Genomic DNA, 17,504 nt, shown 5'->3' with positions numbered 1-17,504 from the left:
GATTGCAATTGATCTCATGGGTCCGACATTCTACAAAGATGCGGTCTTAATCAAAGTTTTTATTTTCAATAATGTAGCGGTCTTCGGCCATTGTCACTAATGGTGGTAAAGTCAACTAAGAAATATTTTAATCTGGTGGGTATTGCTGAACGATGGATGACGCCGCTGTCCACATGGCCTCAGAATTTATGAGTCACTTTTGATCAGCCTAAACACTATTACAGTTTAATGCGTTCTTGTTGTATCCTGCTCATATGAAAGTACTTCTCAAGAGTGAGAAGCAAAATTGTAAACCAGTCAGCAAAAAGAATTTTAATCGAAATAATTCAAATTACGTAGTTTTTTTTCGAGGAATTATAGGTAATCACTAAGTTGCTGAGCACCGCAAATTTCTAAGTAGTTGATTTTTCGAGGTACATTTAATTCATAACACTCAGAGCTGAATGTACACTAACGCTACTTACTGGTCTTATTTCCAACTAAACTGTCCTTAAACTAGAATCCTTTGACATTCTGAAAATGTTTCTGGAAGACCACATCTTTCAAAGTGGTTGGATTCGAGAGATAAATTTAGTTAACAAACAATCTAAAGCACACAAGCGCCACGTACAGGTGATATACCAAACAAAATAGTATAACAACAAGGAGCCACAAATTTACTGAAATCCACAACCTTTTAGCAGGGTTGATTTACGAAATAAGTTATGCTCAAAATACTTAAAAGTATATGCACACTAGCTCATTGCTACAATGACTCTTCAGACTTTGCCTTGTTACACAGAAATAGAAGCGACTCTTGTAGCGTATAAAAACGACGGTCTTACAATTCAGTTGGCTAAACCAGATCTTTGTCAAATTACTATATTTCCTTGATTCAAAACATATTGTTAACATTATACTTCTGTTTTCGCAACCAGCAATAAAACCTTTTGAACACTGTTATATTAACTCCTGTGGTAATGATGAAATCACGTTAACGGCGATGCTTTTTTGTTATGTATTAGCATAGGCGTAGGCTCATCGATTCAAAATAAAAATACATATATATTGGTAGGTACTATCAAACGAGAATCCTGGAATCCGTTGTTATTTCCTTCCTCGTTGTAACAAACGCATTCTACATGTCAAGCCATTGGTCTTCGAAAACTTCACCAAACAGTCAAGAGTTCGACAAAAGCAGTTTTCTTTATACAATTTTGCAGTCATGCGTGATATCAGAGGACTCACATATGCCGAATCCGTTTTTGCGGTGTAACTACACCAGCAAACACGAACTCGACATATACTATTTGGATACACCAAAACTACACTTTTTCTGTTCCGGACAGCGCTCAAAAAACAGGGTGTAGTTTACAGCTGTGTGTAGTTTCATTTGTCTGTTTTTTTTGAGCTGCAAATGAAGTTCGGGACGGTGCAACACCGCCGCAAAAAATGAATTCGACAATAGTTCGCAGATCCTAGTATTTTCAGTTTCAGGCCAGTTAGTTAGTTTATCTGGCTAATAAAGAATCTTTGTTTCAAGTCATGTCTGTGTGATATTGATTGCTTGAAGCGATCAATTTACTAATGTCTTATACGCTCCAATATTACTCAAAATAATGATTGATTAGCAATTGATAATTCATAACTTAAATCCACACAATTAATATATTTTTGTTCAAATTATAGAAGAAGTTGTGGATTTCAATAATATTTAAACCATATAATACTGAATTATTTCAACAGGCTTTTTTAGTTTGGTCAATGTTTGAATACATTTTTGTCATTTCCCATTTTTACAGGTGGAATGCCTCGTTTCTCGGCAGCTGTGGCTGCCGCTGCCAATATGGCTCAGTATCTGTCCCAAAGCCATGGAGCCCCACTGAAGGCACACTCGGGTCCCTTGGTGGACCGAACGCATCTCTATTGGCCCGGTCTGCAAGGGCTTGTTACTAACCCTATTGCGTGGCGGGAACGACTCGGTTCAAGTAAGTTTACGATTTTTTATTTCGGTTCGAATTCAACTAGGACTTGATTAGTAATAAATAACTTATGGGGATGCGAGCGGACAAGTGTATATGATTCGTTCTGATAAGATTAGAATCGATGGCAAACTAATGTTAGTATGAGTGCTATTATCACTGTCATTAGTTGAATTGTATCAGATTTTAAATCCTGCATCAGACACCAGCGCATGGAACTTACAACAAGCTTAATTGGAAAACGAAACCGTACGGCCGTAGTCGTTAGTCAGCTTGGGAAATCAATAAAGCAGAGATTTAACAGCTGTCTGTCGGTCAATTATCTCTGTCGACAATACGATACGAGAAGGTCCGACCGGTTGGCTGGTTGTGGGAGTGTCTGCTGGGATGGGTGATACTTACGGAAGTTTTAGCAGCAATGAGCCCGGTCTGGTCAACATGTTTCGAATAATTGATGATCAGGAAAGGAGAAAGAAAAACTTTCCAAAGAGCCAATTCGACGAGGAAGAAAACTCTCACACTCCAGCTTGCGTTGATAGTGTTGGCAGCCTAATGCAGTGCACACATTGCTGAACTTGCAGGACATTCTATAATTTCCACATCATTTGGAGATGCTTTGCATGCAGTTTCGATCCACCAGCACTTGCACTTAATATGTGAAGAACCACAGCAGGGCTTCTGCCGCCATCGTTTGGTCAGTGAACGAAGCTAAAATGAGTTCAGAGGCGTAGATTTTCGAACATTATCAACAACAGATTGGAACCGACAGACATGCACCCCGGTGTGTACCGTGTAGCATCGGGAATCATCATTATCCATCTATTGACATGCGGATGGACGACTTATAATAGAGACAAAAGTCTCTTAATGTTTTGATCAGATATCGTGTCCTAGTATGGTCCTTCCTACAAACTATGTTGTACTGTGTTCGTACGAGGAAATGGCAACTGGCAACGCATGCACTGCAGTGGTAACCTGCACTTTGTCCATCAGCACATGAAAGCATGCATCTGGATCGTACTAGATTGGACTGCACATTTGCTTCTTGGCTCCGGCCGATAGACCAATACACAGCATTTTATCAGGTACCGCGTGTTCAGCAATTACGGCAAAATCCAGAATCAAAAACCAGTTGGCACTGGCCACCATGGGATGACCAAAGGGTTAGTGCTAATGCATTTCTGAAAGCCGGTGGAGTATATGATCGAACAAAGCCGTCGTCTGTTGGTACATCCGACTAAAAGGACAATTTATACATAATCCCGATAAGTGTTCGCACTCTGATGCAAGGCTTTTGGGCGAAAGCTATTTCAATGCAGCAACGGTAATGGTTGAAATCAATTGATATCTAGTCTAGCATCACACATGCCAATACATTTAGCAGCACAGCTTAAGTGCAGTGTATCTTTAGAAGTGAAGTTATAAGGCGTTCAATTGTAATAAATTTTCCTTTAGTATATCGACCTTATTTATCATGTGGTATGAGATTTTTCTGGATACTTGAAAATTTGTCTTTCGCCAAATTCGCGAGACTAACTGAAAATGATTCAGTCTGGTTTGGACTTGATGAATTGAAAATTTCAGAAAAAATACATTGATAATTGAATACTCATAAACCAAGCTTCGTATTCGTTAGTTTTGCAGGATAAAGTTAGCAATTTTTTTTTGGGAAGAGTCATGAAAGATTTAATTGAAAATAAACATAAATAGAAAATATTAACGAAAGAAATCATAGTGACGGAAAAAAATCTAAGAATTTACGATGGGATCTAGACATATTTATTTTATTATTATTTTATTTCATCTTATAATTAAATACGAAATTCGTTGACGCCAATGATCTTACTGATATTATTCTCTTCGTGTTTGAGGTGCATCTGACTTTCGATTGGTCAAATACAATTTAATATGCTTTTGAAATCGGAATGATGCTCAGAGTTCAAAATCTGACCTCAGACGCAATTTTATTTTCATTTAATCTATTGCAATCTGACCTTATCGGTCTCCATGAAAGTTAGTGAATGGGGAAAAGCCAGTTTGGGGCCGTCCTCAAAACAAAGTAAAGCTAAAGCAAAGCAAAGCCTTGGTGCTACATTCCGATTCAAAACTCGACCTTCTGTTTTATTATATACAGACTTCGCAGCACGCAAAAGTTGAAGTCTTGTACAATCATTGTGTCTTCCCGATTCGCACAAATGTTGCACAGAAATCGCACAATAAATGTGTGAAACGCATAACGCAACAGTTGTACTGCGAATACATTGACATAAAATGAAATCAGAATATGTATCATACACCGACACTTTATTTCTCACGTCGAGTGTATTAGTGACTGCACGCGCTTTTTTCTCAAGCGACGAGAGAAATTTCTCTCTCGCTTGTAGAATTTCCATGTATGTGCGACAAGACTATGCGACGCGAAAGGCGATATCTCGTTGCTTCACGAAATGAGCGAGACATCCGTGCTGTACATACTTGATACCAGTGCTGTTAGTCTCTCACTCATACTGTCGGTGCGTGCTTGCTGCTATTCAGAGGAATGCATGAAGAAGAAAACGTATCTCGAAAGCGTGTGTGCAAAAGACTTGAAAAGCGTAGCATATGTCTCGTCCTCAAGCAGAAAGGAGGAGAAAGGTTTTGCTTCTCGCTCGCTTTGCAATGCTTGATACCAGTTGAAACTGTTTGGGTGTAGTAGTTTGGAGCTGCCAAATACATTTAAGAAACGCTAGAGCATCAATTGCGTTATGCCCAACACGCAATCATTGTACTGGTTCCGAATTACATCAACAATTGCGCTAAAAACGCACAATTATGTACTTGTTTCGCACCATCCAACTTTTGCGTGAGCCAACTGTTAAGTGTACAGGACAAGTGCGGGGCTGGCACTAACAGTCTCCCGAGCCGGGACTCGAACATACGACGACTGACTTGACCAGCTGGGTGAGAGGCTGTTCTCATGGAAGCATAGAAAACCCCATCATCTTTTGTTAAAAATACAGGGTGTTAGGAAGCTGACTTGAAGTCCTTTAAGGGGTGATAGAGGACCCTGTTCGATGAAAAGAATCCCTCTACGCATATGGCCAAAATTTAACTACTGCAGAGTTATTCACTTTTGCAGTTTTCGGTTATGTTTGCCTTCAAAGAGCTCTAGCATAAGTAGTATGATAGCTAGCTTAATTTTGTTGGTTTCGCTGGAAAGCAGAGAAAATTATCAAAAGTGTCTTAAAAACGTCAAATTAGAGAGAATAAGAAGCACTTAGAAAAGAACAAATGTGAAATCAAATGTTTTTTGAGAACTTAATTGCATTTCTCTCTCTGAAATGTGTGATAAACATGGGTTTTGTTGTTAACTAAATCAAACAGTTAAATCTACTCTACAAGTTGTTTTCTGACACCAAGCATCTAACTCTTTTGGTTTAGCTGGTATTTCATTTTAAAAGCAATAAGCTGCGCCTTCATTTAGTGTAGTAAGATTCATAATTTCCTGCTCTACTCTGTTTCCATAGACGCGTCGTTGACGTTTTGTACACAGCATGCACTGCATACTAGATCAATGTTTGAAACACAGTTGCGCTGTAAATTATGAATCTCAAATACCTTTGCACCAATACAGCTTGTTGGATTTTCCTGTGTTGTTTAGGCGTACCAATAAGACGACACCACTCGGAGTACGGAGGTAGATTGGCAGGATCACGCTAGGGAAGATTTCGTTATGCTAAGTGGATAAATCTTTTTTGTATTCGTTTGATCCCAAGAGTCCATGCAAGTTGATAAGAAGACCAAATCAAACGCGCGTTTTCCAATAATGGTCTCACAAGTGAACAATATAGAATTTTTCAATAGTATGGGTCCTTGAATTCACGACCTATTTTTCCAATGAGGCCGAGCTGTCGAGTTGCTTTAGAAATTATAGATGATTTAACTCGGCGTCGAGCAAGACACCGAGGTTATTTGCGTGATCAACTCTTTTGAGTACATGACCATCGATCTTAAATCGAACGAAATAGGCTTGGCAGACAGGTAAAACGTCATGATTTGGCATTTTGCAGTACTCACTATGAGCCGGTTTCTTCGACACCAAGTTATTAAAATATCCAGCTGTCTCTGTAAGTCACGACAATCATCTATCGATCGCACAACCAAATACAAGATTTTAGGTCAACGACATACACAAGCTTACATCCAGCACCCAAAAGTAATGTCACATAGTTAAAATAGAGCAGAAAAAGCAGCGGTCCCATATTACTGCCTCGTGGTACTTCAGAAGTGTCAAAAAGTGGAGGATATACAGGAACTTAGCTTCACACTTACTGTTCGATTACATAAGTAGGATCGTAAATAGTCAATGAATTGTCGCGATATACCAAGTAGAGTGAGCTTTCGTAAAAGTATTCGATGATCGATGAATCGATCAAAAACCGCTTCCAAATCCGTATAGATTACGTCAACCTGCTCCATATGCGATATACTGGTCGATGTAGTGGAGAACAAATCCTTATCATTGGATAATGTATAATCTCATCATAATATTAAAAACCCAAATTAATCCACCTAGCGGTCAGACCCAGTCTTTCTCATTCAGTCTTATTATTCGATAAAATAGATTTACATGAACACTTCAATCCAATAAAGGTATATTCACTCTTTGGGTTCCAAAAATTTGATGTTGTTTCTGAAGTAATATTTGAAGTATAAAATATAAAATTTTACATAATGTTAGTGCTTAAGAAATACCGAAATAAAGGAAAGGAGTCAATACCGGGAACGTTCAAAAAGTACAATACCAAATTTAAATTATGTTGAGGCCATATATTTTGATCAAAGCAGGTATAGTTTTAAATAGGCTTTCAATTTCTTTTCTTTCCATAACTATTGAACAACATATCAAATTGTTGTTTTTTATTCCTGGTGGAAGCAAGTTCCAGGTGGCCCTTGCAAAGAAAGTGTTTCCATAATGAGCTGTGTTATATCGCGGTATAGTATAATTTCTATTCCTCGAGCTTTGAGATGATTGCAGTTTTTCGAATAGGTAGATAGGAGACGGGAGCCTAGAAATTTTGTATGAACATAAACAGACGCGCGATTCAGAAAATCATGAAAGGAAACACCCGGTAAATTTTTTTGAAGATGGGAAACCCTTGAAAAACGCGATAAGTTTTACATGTACCGAATGCAACGATTTAGAGCTATCCTCAATCGATCTTTAGATCTAGTAGATGCATTCATTAGGAACTCGGTTCCATAGGTAAAATGCGTCAATATCAATGACTTGAGCAGTTTAAGTTTAACATCTTGTCTTAACATGGAAGACGTTCTTCTTAACCTTTACTACAAATGTCAACTTGTTGGTCCCATTCGAGATTAGTAGTAAAAACGAATCCTAAGTTGATTGCTTTTTGAACATATGTAATAGAGTCGTTACCGAGCCACACATTTAAAACCCATTTTGTTAAAATAGGTTGTGTAGTTTTTGAGATAATGGACTTTCGTGATTTTCACATTTTGATAAATAACACTCAAACTAGAAACCCGATTACAATAAATTTAGTAGGGTCTTATGGGGCAACTAGACCTTTCATTTGAGAATAATTTTATGAAAATCGGTCCAGCCATCTCTGAGAAAATCGAGTGAGATTGAAAATTTGCACTAACACACACACGTACATACAGAAAATGCTCAGCTCGTCAAGCTGAGTCGAGAGATATATGCCATTCGGCCCTTTGGAGCACTTTCATACCTTCGGTTTTGCCAGTGATTGCTATTCTAGGAGAAAGGCTAAAAGGTTTTCAAATACTCATTTAGTCTCTCAAATTCTGTGCCGTTGACTATCACCGTTTGCGAGGGAATTTGTGGGACAATACCAAGCGGGATTTATGGGGGCCACCACGGACCAAATATTTGCGGTACGGCAGGTCCTACAGAAGTGCCTAGAGTATAACGTACCCACACATCATTTATTCATCGATTTTAAATCGGTATACGACACAATCGTTCGAGATCAGCTATGGCAGGTTATGCATGATTACGGTTTTCCGGATAAACTGACACGGTTGGTCAAGTCGACGATGGATCGGGTGATGTGCGTAGTTCGAGTTTCGGGGACACTCTCGAGTCACTTCGAATCTCGAAGAGGGCTACGGTAGTGATGGATTATCGTGTTTGCTATTCAACAGCGCTTTGGAGGGTGTGATACGTAGGGCTGGTATCGACACGAGTGGCACGAGTTTAAGAAGGTCTGTTAAGCTCTTTGGCTTCGCTGATTACATTGATATTGTAGCACGAACCCTTGAGAAGATGACGGAGACGTACATCAGACTGAAGGCTGAAGCCGAAAGAATTGGACTGGCCATAAACGCATCGAAGACCAAGTACATGAGAGAAAGCGGTTCCAGAGAAAATAGTGACGAACGGCTCACAATTGAATTTTTCTAGCAATACTGTTGCAGCATGCTACTGTTGCAAATTCAACCAAGTGATAAGAAATGATATCGCGTAAAATTTATTTTGGAGGCTTCTCCGAAGATACTATGAGCAAAAATCATACTTTAAAGCTTAATTCCACGCAATTTTTTCTTATCCTTAAGCACGTTCGTAATAGCTGCATGCTTTAGCAGTGTTGCTGGATAAAGTCATTGGTAAGACGTTCGTCAGACATTCAATCAGTTTGGGGTGAATAACTTTTTCTACAAGCATCGCAGCGATTTCGGGTCTGGAGAAGACTTTTTCCTAAGAAAATTTCCTACAAATAACATGTATCGATATATTTTTAGGTGCCAATCGGATATTTCTAGAGAATAAGTTTCGAAAAAGTGGATTTTATCATATAAAAGTGTATGGAACCTTTAAAAATCGGGCGCAAAATAGAGAACTACCGATCGACCTGAAAATTTACACAGTTGTTTTAGGACCCATAAGGAACACGAAAAATGCATGAATGAACTAATGAACAGGTCACAACATTATTTTTTTTGGACGAACAGTTGTTTACTTTGAACAACCAAAATGACCAGGTTTATGTAGCATGTCTTCGTGATATACAAGCCGATAAAAGAGCAGTTAAGTGATATCAAAATGCGTCAGCTGTGATGGTTTGGGGAGGTATATCGACCACAGAGAAATTACCATTGCTATTCATTGTCAGGGGCGTGAAGATAAACAACTACTTGCAACACGTTATCACAGGCCATTTGCATCCTTGCGCTAAAATGCTTTTTGGGAAAAACAGTTTTTGCTTTCAACAGGATTCAGTACCAGCGCGTAATGCATTGATCGTTCAGAAAAGGTGTAAGCAGAATTTGCCTTGTTTAATCAGGTTATCTGAATGGTCAGCATCGTCAGCGGATTTAAACTCGCTAGACTTCAGTATCTGGGGATACATGCTAGGAAAGTTTAAAAACGTTAGGTATTTGAGTTTGTACACATTTAATATCTATATCATTTCTCAATATCTACATCAAAGATACGGTCGTGTTTTGTGTACCACCTTCTACATTTTCACGGAACTTTTCATGCTGGTTTTAAAATATCTTCTGGATATGCGAAGTATTTTGTATTGAAAGCAACGATACGCAATTACTGATTCTTTTGTTATTTTCGGCTAATACTGCTTTGTACACCTAAACGTGTTGCTTTTTCAGGTTGAAAACTAAATCTTGCAACACATAATAATATCGTAATAAATTAGTGGGAAATAGTATCATTTCGGTAGCAAAAAAATATACAGTCCTTATTTTTGCCTTTCTCCTAGAGAGGTATAGCAATCACTGGAAAAACCGAAGGTATAAAAGTGGTCCCAATGGCCGAATGTCATATACCACTCGACTTCTTTCGACGAACTGTGCATTTTCTGTATGTAGGTATGTATGTGTGTATGTGTGTATGTGTGTATGTGTGTGTATGTGCAACTTTTTTTTCTCACTCACTTTCCTCAGAGATGGCTGGACCGATTTTCATAAAATTATTTGCAAATGAAAGGTCTAGTTGCGCCATAGGTTGCTATTGGATTTCATTGTATTGGATTTTTAGTTTAGAGGTTATGTATCAAAATGTAAAAATCACGAAACATCAATATCTCAGAAACCACACAACCGATTTCAATGAAACTGGTTTCAAATGATTGGGCTGTCCCCAGAACCCTTAGCTTTTGAATTTTGTTATGATTGAACATATGGTTCAAAAGTTATGTAAAAAAAGTTATCCTGAGGTTGTTTAAACTCACTCATTTTTCTCAGTGATGGCTGAACCGATTTTCACAAAATCAGTGTCAAATGAAAGGTCTAGTTGCCTCATAGGTTGCTATTGAATTTCATTGCAATCGGATTGTAAATGAGTCCGTTGTTTATAAAAATGTGAAATCACATAATGAAAGTAAACATATTGACTTTCTCCTAACGATCACTGGCTAATTAAAAGGTAGAAAAATGATTGAAATGGCTGAATGTCATATACTACTCAACTCAGTTCGACGAATAGAGCATTTCCTGCATATATGCATGAGTAAGTGTATATGTTTGTGTGTGGGTGTGTACGTGTGTATTTGCACCTTTTTTTCGCACTCACTTTTCTCAGAGATGGTCTGACCGATTCTTTCTATCTCGGTGCCGCTTAGGTTACTTTTGAATTTTATTGTAATCAAACTTTTAGTTATGGCGCTGCGTCAGAATGTGAAAAACGTGTGTTTAAAAATGTGAAATCCAGCTATGAAAACTATGAAAACTACTTGGGCTCACTCACTTTTCTCAGAGATGGTTGACCCGATTTCCACAGAATTGGTATCAAATGAAAGGTCTAGCTGCCTCATAACACCCTATTGAATTTTGCTTTTATCGGAATGTAACTTCGTCTGTAATGTATCGAAATGTCGAAAAAATCACTAAACTTCATTATCTTAGAAACTACAAAACATATTTGAACAATATTGATATCGAATGAACGGGATAGTTAAGGGTTAACTGATGAAGTATGATTGAACACGTGGTTCCAAAGTTTGGCTCCCCCATACGTTCCCTTTTCATTTGATTGTAATCAAACTTAAGCAACCGTTATGTTTTAAATTGTAAAACAACGAAAGTCTATTATCTCAAGTATTACACGACTTATTTGAACATAACTAGTGTCATACAAACGAGTCATCTCTCAAACTTAGAAATAACAAACTTCATAAAAATTTGATATACTGTTCAAAAGTTTTGTAAAGAAAAAAAATTCAAAGATTATTCAACACTATAGCTGCTTTGATCAATATATATGACCTCAACATGATTTAAATGTGGTATCGTACTATTTGAACGTTCCCGGTATCGCTCGTGATTAATTTGTTCGGAATTAAGAGTCATTTCTTATATTTCGCTATTTCTGAAGCACTAACATTACGTCAAATTTCATATTTTATACTTTAATTACAACATCAATATTTTAGAACCCAAAGAGTGAATATACCTTTTTGGATTTAGGCATTCATGTAAATCTATTTTTACAAATAATAAGTTTGAATGAGAAAGGCTGAGTCTGACCGCTAGGTGGATTAATTTAGGTTTTGATGTAGGAATTCAATTTAGTCATGTCTAATGGAACGTTTTTTGGAAGGGTTTTGGGCTTCGATGCCTGAGCGGGTAAAATGATTTCCGTGGCTTTCGCGCCCTTTAAATCATGTACTTAATAGAATTCGCATGATAACAAAACATCACCTGTCATGATAGGCGTTAAAAATTATCGCAAATATTCGAGGTCGAGTTTCCTCATACAAAGAATCAGTAGTGTAGAAGTGATGAAAAATCGACAGAACAATTTGAGTAGGTGAAGCTTGTTTGAAAAATATGTAACAATTATCTTTCTCAATCAATATAATGAAACGCTGTTGAAATTCTCTTAAAACAGATGTCTTCGAACAATTTTAAATTTTAAACTTTTTTTCAAATTTTAAACTTTTGTGAATCTTGGCAAGGCTGCTTTTATTTCGATTGCTATTTTTTTTTTGTAAAATGAAATTTATTCTGACTGGATGCAGTTATGATTTAGTAACAACATTTGCTACTGTTGTTTGTTTATCGAGCACTGAAGACCACCAGCTCTTTGCACGAACCCTGATCAGGTTTCCCTGATTATTTTGATTTTATGAGTCTGTTTAGCAGTTTTGAGTGTCCGAAATTGGTGAGATACTTCTTCCATGGTGATTAGTAACAAAATATGAATAAAAATTCAGAACTTTAGTTCAAAATGCTTATGTAATTTTCGACACTAAGCATATCTTGTTTTATCGTTACCAACTTGATATTCATTCATAATGTAGCAATAAAATCATAACAAATCCAAAACGCAAAACAAACATAATCAACTGATTGGCTTGTCAAGCACCCCCTTTCCCCCACCACGGTCAACATAAAGATGGTAATCTTCTTATCAGAGGCAAACAGTTATTGAATCATAATTGCCACCTCGCACCATACTATCGGCATCAATCCCACGGTGAAATGTGTCGTTCGTGTCGGCTGTAATAATTATTCTCCCCTCGTCGCGTTCGTCGGGTTTGAATTGCCGCAAAGTATTATATTACATTTAATTAGAGTACGGCGCGGAATCACTAAGCAAACAAATGTGCGACGGCATTCAACTCGCGCAAACGAGTGCCATATTGCGAATACACGAGTACAACACGGTCCGTACGTGCATGTGTGCTTACGATTTGGAATGTGAAACCGGGCTGGCGAGTGTTCATACATCTCTAGGTAGGTTCTATTACATCTAATTATCACAACTCGAGTGATTTTTCCTTATGCTGCTCGATTCGAAATGAGTGGCTGCGCCTGGTCGATGTGGAGGGGGCGGGTTGTTTGTTGATGAGAGTGGGTACGCGCCAGCCACAGATGGTTACGTGAGCAGCGTGTGAAATGCAAGATTTTCGGTAGTGATTCACAAAATTAGAAACGTTTATATTTGCACGTAATCCAGGTTCAATCTGTGGTTGTTCGTTTCATGATTTTAGCATAGCCTTTTGTTAACATACATACAGCCATGCAGCAGGTATGGTTGAAATCTCTTCTGTACCATAAGGTAAGCAATATTAATTATTATGTGGTGTTGATAAAACCAGCTTTTTCACTGGCACAAGCTGAAGCTTTTTATTGTACACAACAGAATAAGAACGAAATATGACAATAACATTTCTGTTATCAAGATCACTGAAGTCGTCTAGCACGAACGCCCGTGTTGAAATAGTTATACTGAAAATTCTAATACATGACCATTCGCTTCCACTGCGCACACTACTGTCAGCAACATTAACAAAAATTTTAGTCAGCCATTACAGTTCAATGACTCCGAACAACTCTATTGATATAAAAACAACTTACCCAGACCAGAAAATCAATATATTAAATTGTGTTAAATCGCTGCACAGTTTCCACCCGAATGCGAATAATGTAAACGAGCCATTCCAGCTGTGATACTCAGACGAAAAGATACAAAATTTCATCGTATACAACATATAAAAACGCCATCATGGAAGGGCCTACAAAGTAGCGAATCAACAAGACTCGGGTCCGGACCTCCAGGAAAAAACAAACATAGAGGCTCATCATTATGCTCGTTTATGATTTTCAATTTAGATTTGATGAGTGTAAACGAACCGTTCGCAAAGCTTCTAATATGGAACAATGTGTGCTTTTGTGGCGGTGTAGGCAAAACGCCGAGCATTGCGACAGAAGAGGCTGGACTTGGGTGGTGGTGTAGGGTCTGTTCCGAGACTCGGGAAGGCCATCATCCGGACCTGCTTTGCAGATTCAGGCAGTAGCAATGTCGTCAGATATGGCTCGGAATAATATATTCTCCAGCCAGAAAAGGTTCATTTTCCATTCACACACTAACACAAAGCGAGCACAGGCTGCTTTTGGAGATCGTCTCATAAATATACATAAAATACCAGCAAAGTTCAGCTGGTGCTGTCTCGCTTTCTCCGTTCTTAACGCTTGCCACTTTTGTACTTTGGAGCATGGCGGATCCTCTGTTGCTGTGCGATGATGATGCTCCATAATCATCCAATCACGAAGTATTCAAAAATCCATCTACAGACATTTATGTTCTCTAGCATTATAAACACACTCGCTACACACCCAGACACGCACGTAGGACAGGCGCAGAATCCGGTCACCTACACATGAAAAACCAGCAACATAATAGTAATGCGGAAGGGGAGGCGTCGGAAGGAATAAAGCGGAAATGGGAAAAGGTGGAGAAAATTTATTTTGCTTATTTTCCTATACATATGTATCGCTGGATGGGGCGGTGAAAATGAGGCCTTCGATAGTACGCTCTTTTGCTAGAAACAAGCGGAAAAACCGTTTTGTGCAAGCATAATCAATAATGAAATGTTTGAATCGACGAGGTCATGGGATGCTGGTCAACGGATTGGTGTAGTATAAATAAGTGTTTGTTATGATAATAGCAACAATAATTAATTATTTTTCTTGATGTAATATACGACGAGTGGAATGAATTTATTGAAAAAAAAAAAGATATCACTACCACTTGCCAAACATTCAAGTTCTGTTCTTGGCATTAAACTTTTTTTCGCGTATTTTTTTTCTAAATCATTTACTAACATCATAAGTATAGTACCTAGTTATTTCAACATATTATCGGTATTTCTAAAGACTCATTTTTCATATTTTCTTGGAAGATTTAAAAATACAAACTGTTTGAAAATTACTTAGTAAACTGTACACAAAGACGAAAAAACTTGAAAATTTAATCAGAGATTGTAAAATTGAACAACATTAAACTTAAATTGAAAGAGTTCTAAGAAGTTTTTACTCTTGGGCTTTTATTGACAAAAATTATTCCATTTTCGGAAATGGACAATTTTACGTATTCCTCTTTTTCATATAAATGCACTTACTAAGTCAAAAGTTTCTTTTTCCTGAAGATCTATTCTAAGTACAATTATTAGTACTTGTAAAATAAATAAGTTCAAAACAGTCATAAGAACATGTCGTTGTCAATTTTGGCGTACACTGTTTTCAAAAAATTAAAAATATTTTCGCTTTTGTTTTATCAAAAATCATGACAAGCATAAAAATCATGTAATACAAAAATGAAACAGAATCCTAAATCCCAAATAAAAACATTTTTATTTTAGTTTTAGTTCAAAAAGACTATAAATGTTTTTTTTCTAAACGCATCGCACTGAATTTTCAGCAGATCCCTAGTAGCAATATTGGTTTTATAAAAATTTCACAACAAATGAATCAATTTTGATGAAACGGGTTAAATTTTACTGGATAACTGTCCTAGTTACCTAGTATTACTTGAAAACTTTACGTGACCAACCTACACCGGAAATGATTCGGATTTTAGGAGTGTGTACTGAGGGATTTATGTTGCCAATAAACTAGAATTTATTCCGAGTTCATTGGTACCTAAAGATCGGTAATCTATCGTAATATGAATTGTTTAATTATGGATGTTATTTTTACAGGTTTTTTTTTACTGTTGGGTACATAGCACATGAAAAAGATGAAATGTTTTGTGTTCATATGGATAATCAGCTTAGTGCTGCAAATTCATACAATACAACGTATGTTTCATATGATTTTCATGAACAAAATATTATTTGTTAAATTGATAAAGTTGTTTTTAAAATGGTTCAACACTTCACTATGCTGTTTTTTCGCTTTCCCAAAAAAAAATTATAAAAAAACAACAGAAAAAAGGTTGAGGAATGTGTTATTTTCTAACTTTCACGCAAATGTTATTGAGTTTTTTTATGTATTCTGCATTCCGCACTTCTATTTCTTGCAGTATCATTTTCGAGAGTAAGCGATATGCTTTTATTTTTATCCGTGCTAAAAGCCTAGTATTTCCTACCATTAAGGGGTGACAACTAAAAATTTGAAATTTTTTTGACTCTCTCAGTACACAACATACACGCTCAGAGAGAAATGAGAGTAGGTATGTATATCTGAGCTCTTTCTCCTCTTTATGCCAGTATTTTTTGTTTTGTTCATGCATGCCCAGTTCTGTTCAGAATGGCGTCGAAACAAGGAGCATTCAGCAAGCGCCTTGTACAGTTCGCTATGAGCTGCACAACAATTTTGGCAAAAAGGTCACGCTGAACCATTTTGCAAGCGGAAATTTTCCGGTTTGAACTGCGTATAATTTTCTGCAAACCTCAACAATAATCCGCCAGGAAGGTAGTGAAAGACCGGCCATAGTAGTGGACAGAATAGAACTTTTTTCTTCTTGTCATATCATGGTTCAAGCCTAGTGGCTTACTTATCAATCAAAATGTATACCAGAACGAAAGTTTAAATAAAATTATGATTCCATTTCTTCCAAAATACCATACCGATGAAAAGTAAGTTAAAAAATGGCCTTTTTTCAGATGGTGATAAAAAATAACTAAGAAAGATAATTGAGTTTGATGAATTTCCAAAGTGGTCTCCGTGGCTCTGTGGTTAGCGATGTCGGTCGGCTAGCTCTCCCACACGGTTGTGATATCGGGTTCGATTCCCGATCGAGTCGAGGATCTTTTCGAGCTGGAAATTTTCTCGGCCAGCACTGGGGAACTGTGTACCGTTGTAATTATCCTACACATGCAAAATGTGCCAAAAACAATATCGATAACGAATTCTCTCAACTAATCTAGTTGATCGAGACCGCTATTAGCCCCAAGGCTAAACGTGCGATATTGTTTTTGAATTTTCCATGGAAGGTAATAATGTTAGCTTCCTCGTCTTTGCGTGCGGTCTTCCGGCAGTTAACCGGAACATTCGTCGTGGCGGACGAAAACATGCGTGTGGGCATGTTTTTTATTTCTTTCATCGTTTTATTTATCAATTTCTTCTCAGTTTTCGCAGCAAAATTGTTGGAGTAGATCTTACGCGTCAGGCTCGGCCAGAAATTCTCGATGGAACGCAACTTGGGAACGTTGGGCTTGTTCACCAACTTGGGTACAACATCGATATTCAGCAGCTCCATCTCCTCAAAATGTGGGACCTGCCTAAATCCGGCCCTGCTTTTGCAGGTCTGTAAAACCTGCACACGGACTCTGAAAATCTGCATTTTGCAAAGCACATCTGGTATCCCTGATTCGGACAAGTGAGCAACAATAATGCATCAAAAAAAAAACTTGTGGGTTATTTTCTTTTTCTGCTTTACCTCCCATGCGCGCTGGTTCGATTCAAATAGTGTGTTGGTATGTGTCATTCCAAGAGAATCCGAACTGAACTCTTAAAAAGGTAGTTGGTGCTCGCGAAAAAATAACACTGAAGGAAAGTTTCAGTTTGAAATGGTCTGTTCAAAGCTTCTTGCTGAAAATCGAAATTTGAATCTCATTTTTTTAATAGAAAAAAAAAAAACTTTTTCTCGATTTGTGGGGGCTTAAAAAATGTGGAGGCCCGGGCCGCACAGTGGGGCGACTCCATACAAATGCTGGCCAAGCAAAAAATGTCTTCAAAATATGGAAAATACATGGTTGTTATATAATTTTGGGACGCTGAGTCCGAATTTGATGTTATTTTTGCATGAAAATGTGCCATGGAAATTTT

At 37.5% G+C, this 17,504-nt stretch overlaps 1 protein-coding gene across 1 annotated transcript in view; it reads left to right on the top strand.

The window, feature by feature from the left end:
* LOC129732068 (homeobox protein 10) overlaps nucleotides 1-17,504 on the top strand; it is a gene marked incomplete at its 5' end in the record, with an annotated part of 105,012 nt that overhangs the window by 4,193 nt on the left and 83,315 nt on the right. Inside the window, one exon of the mRNA XM_055692563.1 lies at nucleotides 1,782-1,967. Coding sequence (XP_055548538.1) covers nucleotides 1,782-1,967 — 186 coding nt within the window. The remainder of the gene's footprint in view (nucleotides 1-1,781; nucleotides 1,968-17,504) is intronic.

Source organism: Wyeomyia smithii, chromosome 3 (genome assembly GCF_029784165.1).
Source record: "Wyeomyia smithii strain HCP4-BCI-WySm-NY-G18 chromosome 3, ASM2978416v1, whole genome shotgun sequence".
NCBI classification, from domain to species: Eukaryota; Metazoa; Arthropoda; class Insecta; order Diptera; family Culicidae; genus Wyeomyia; species Wyeomyia smithii.
The sequence above is the reverse complement of the archived record's forward strand: the minus strand, read 5'-3'. Positions and strand labels throughout refer to the sequence as shown.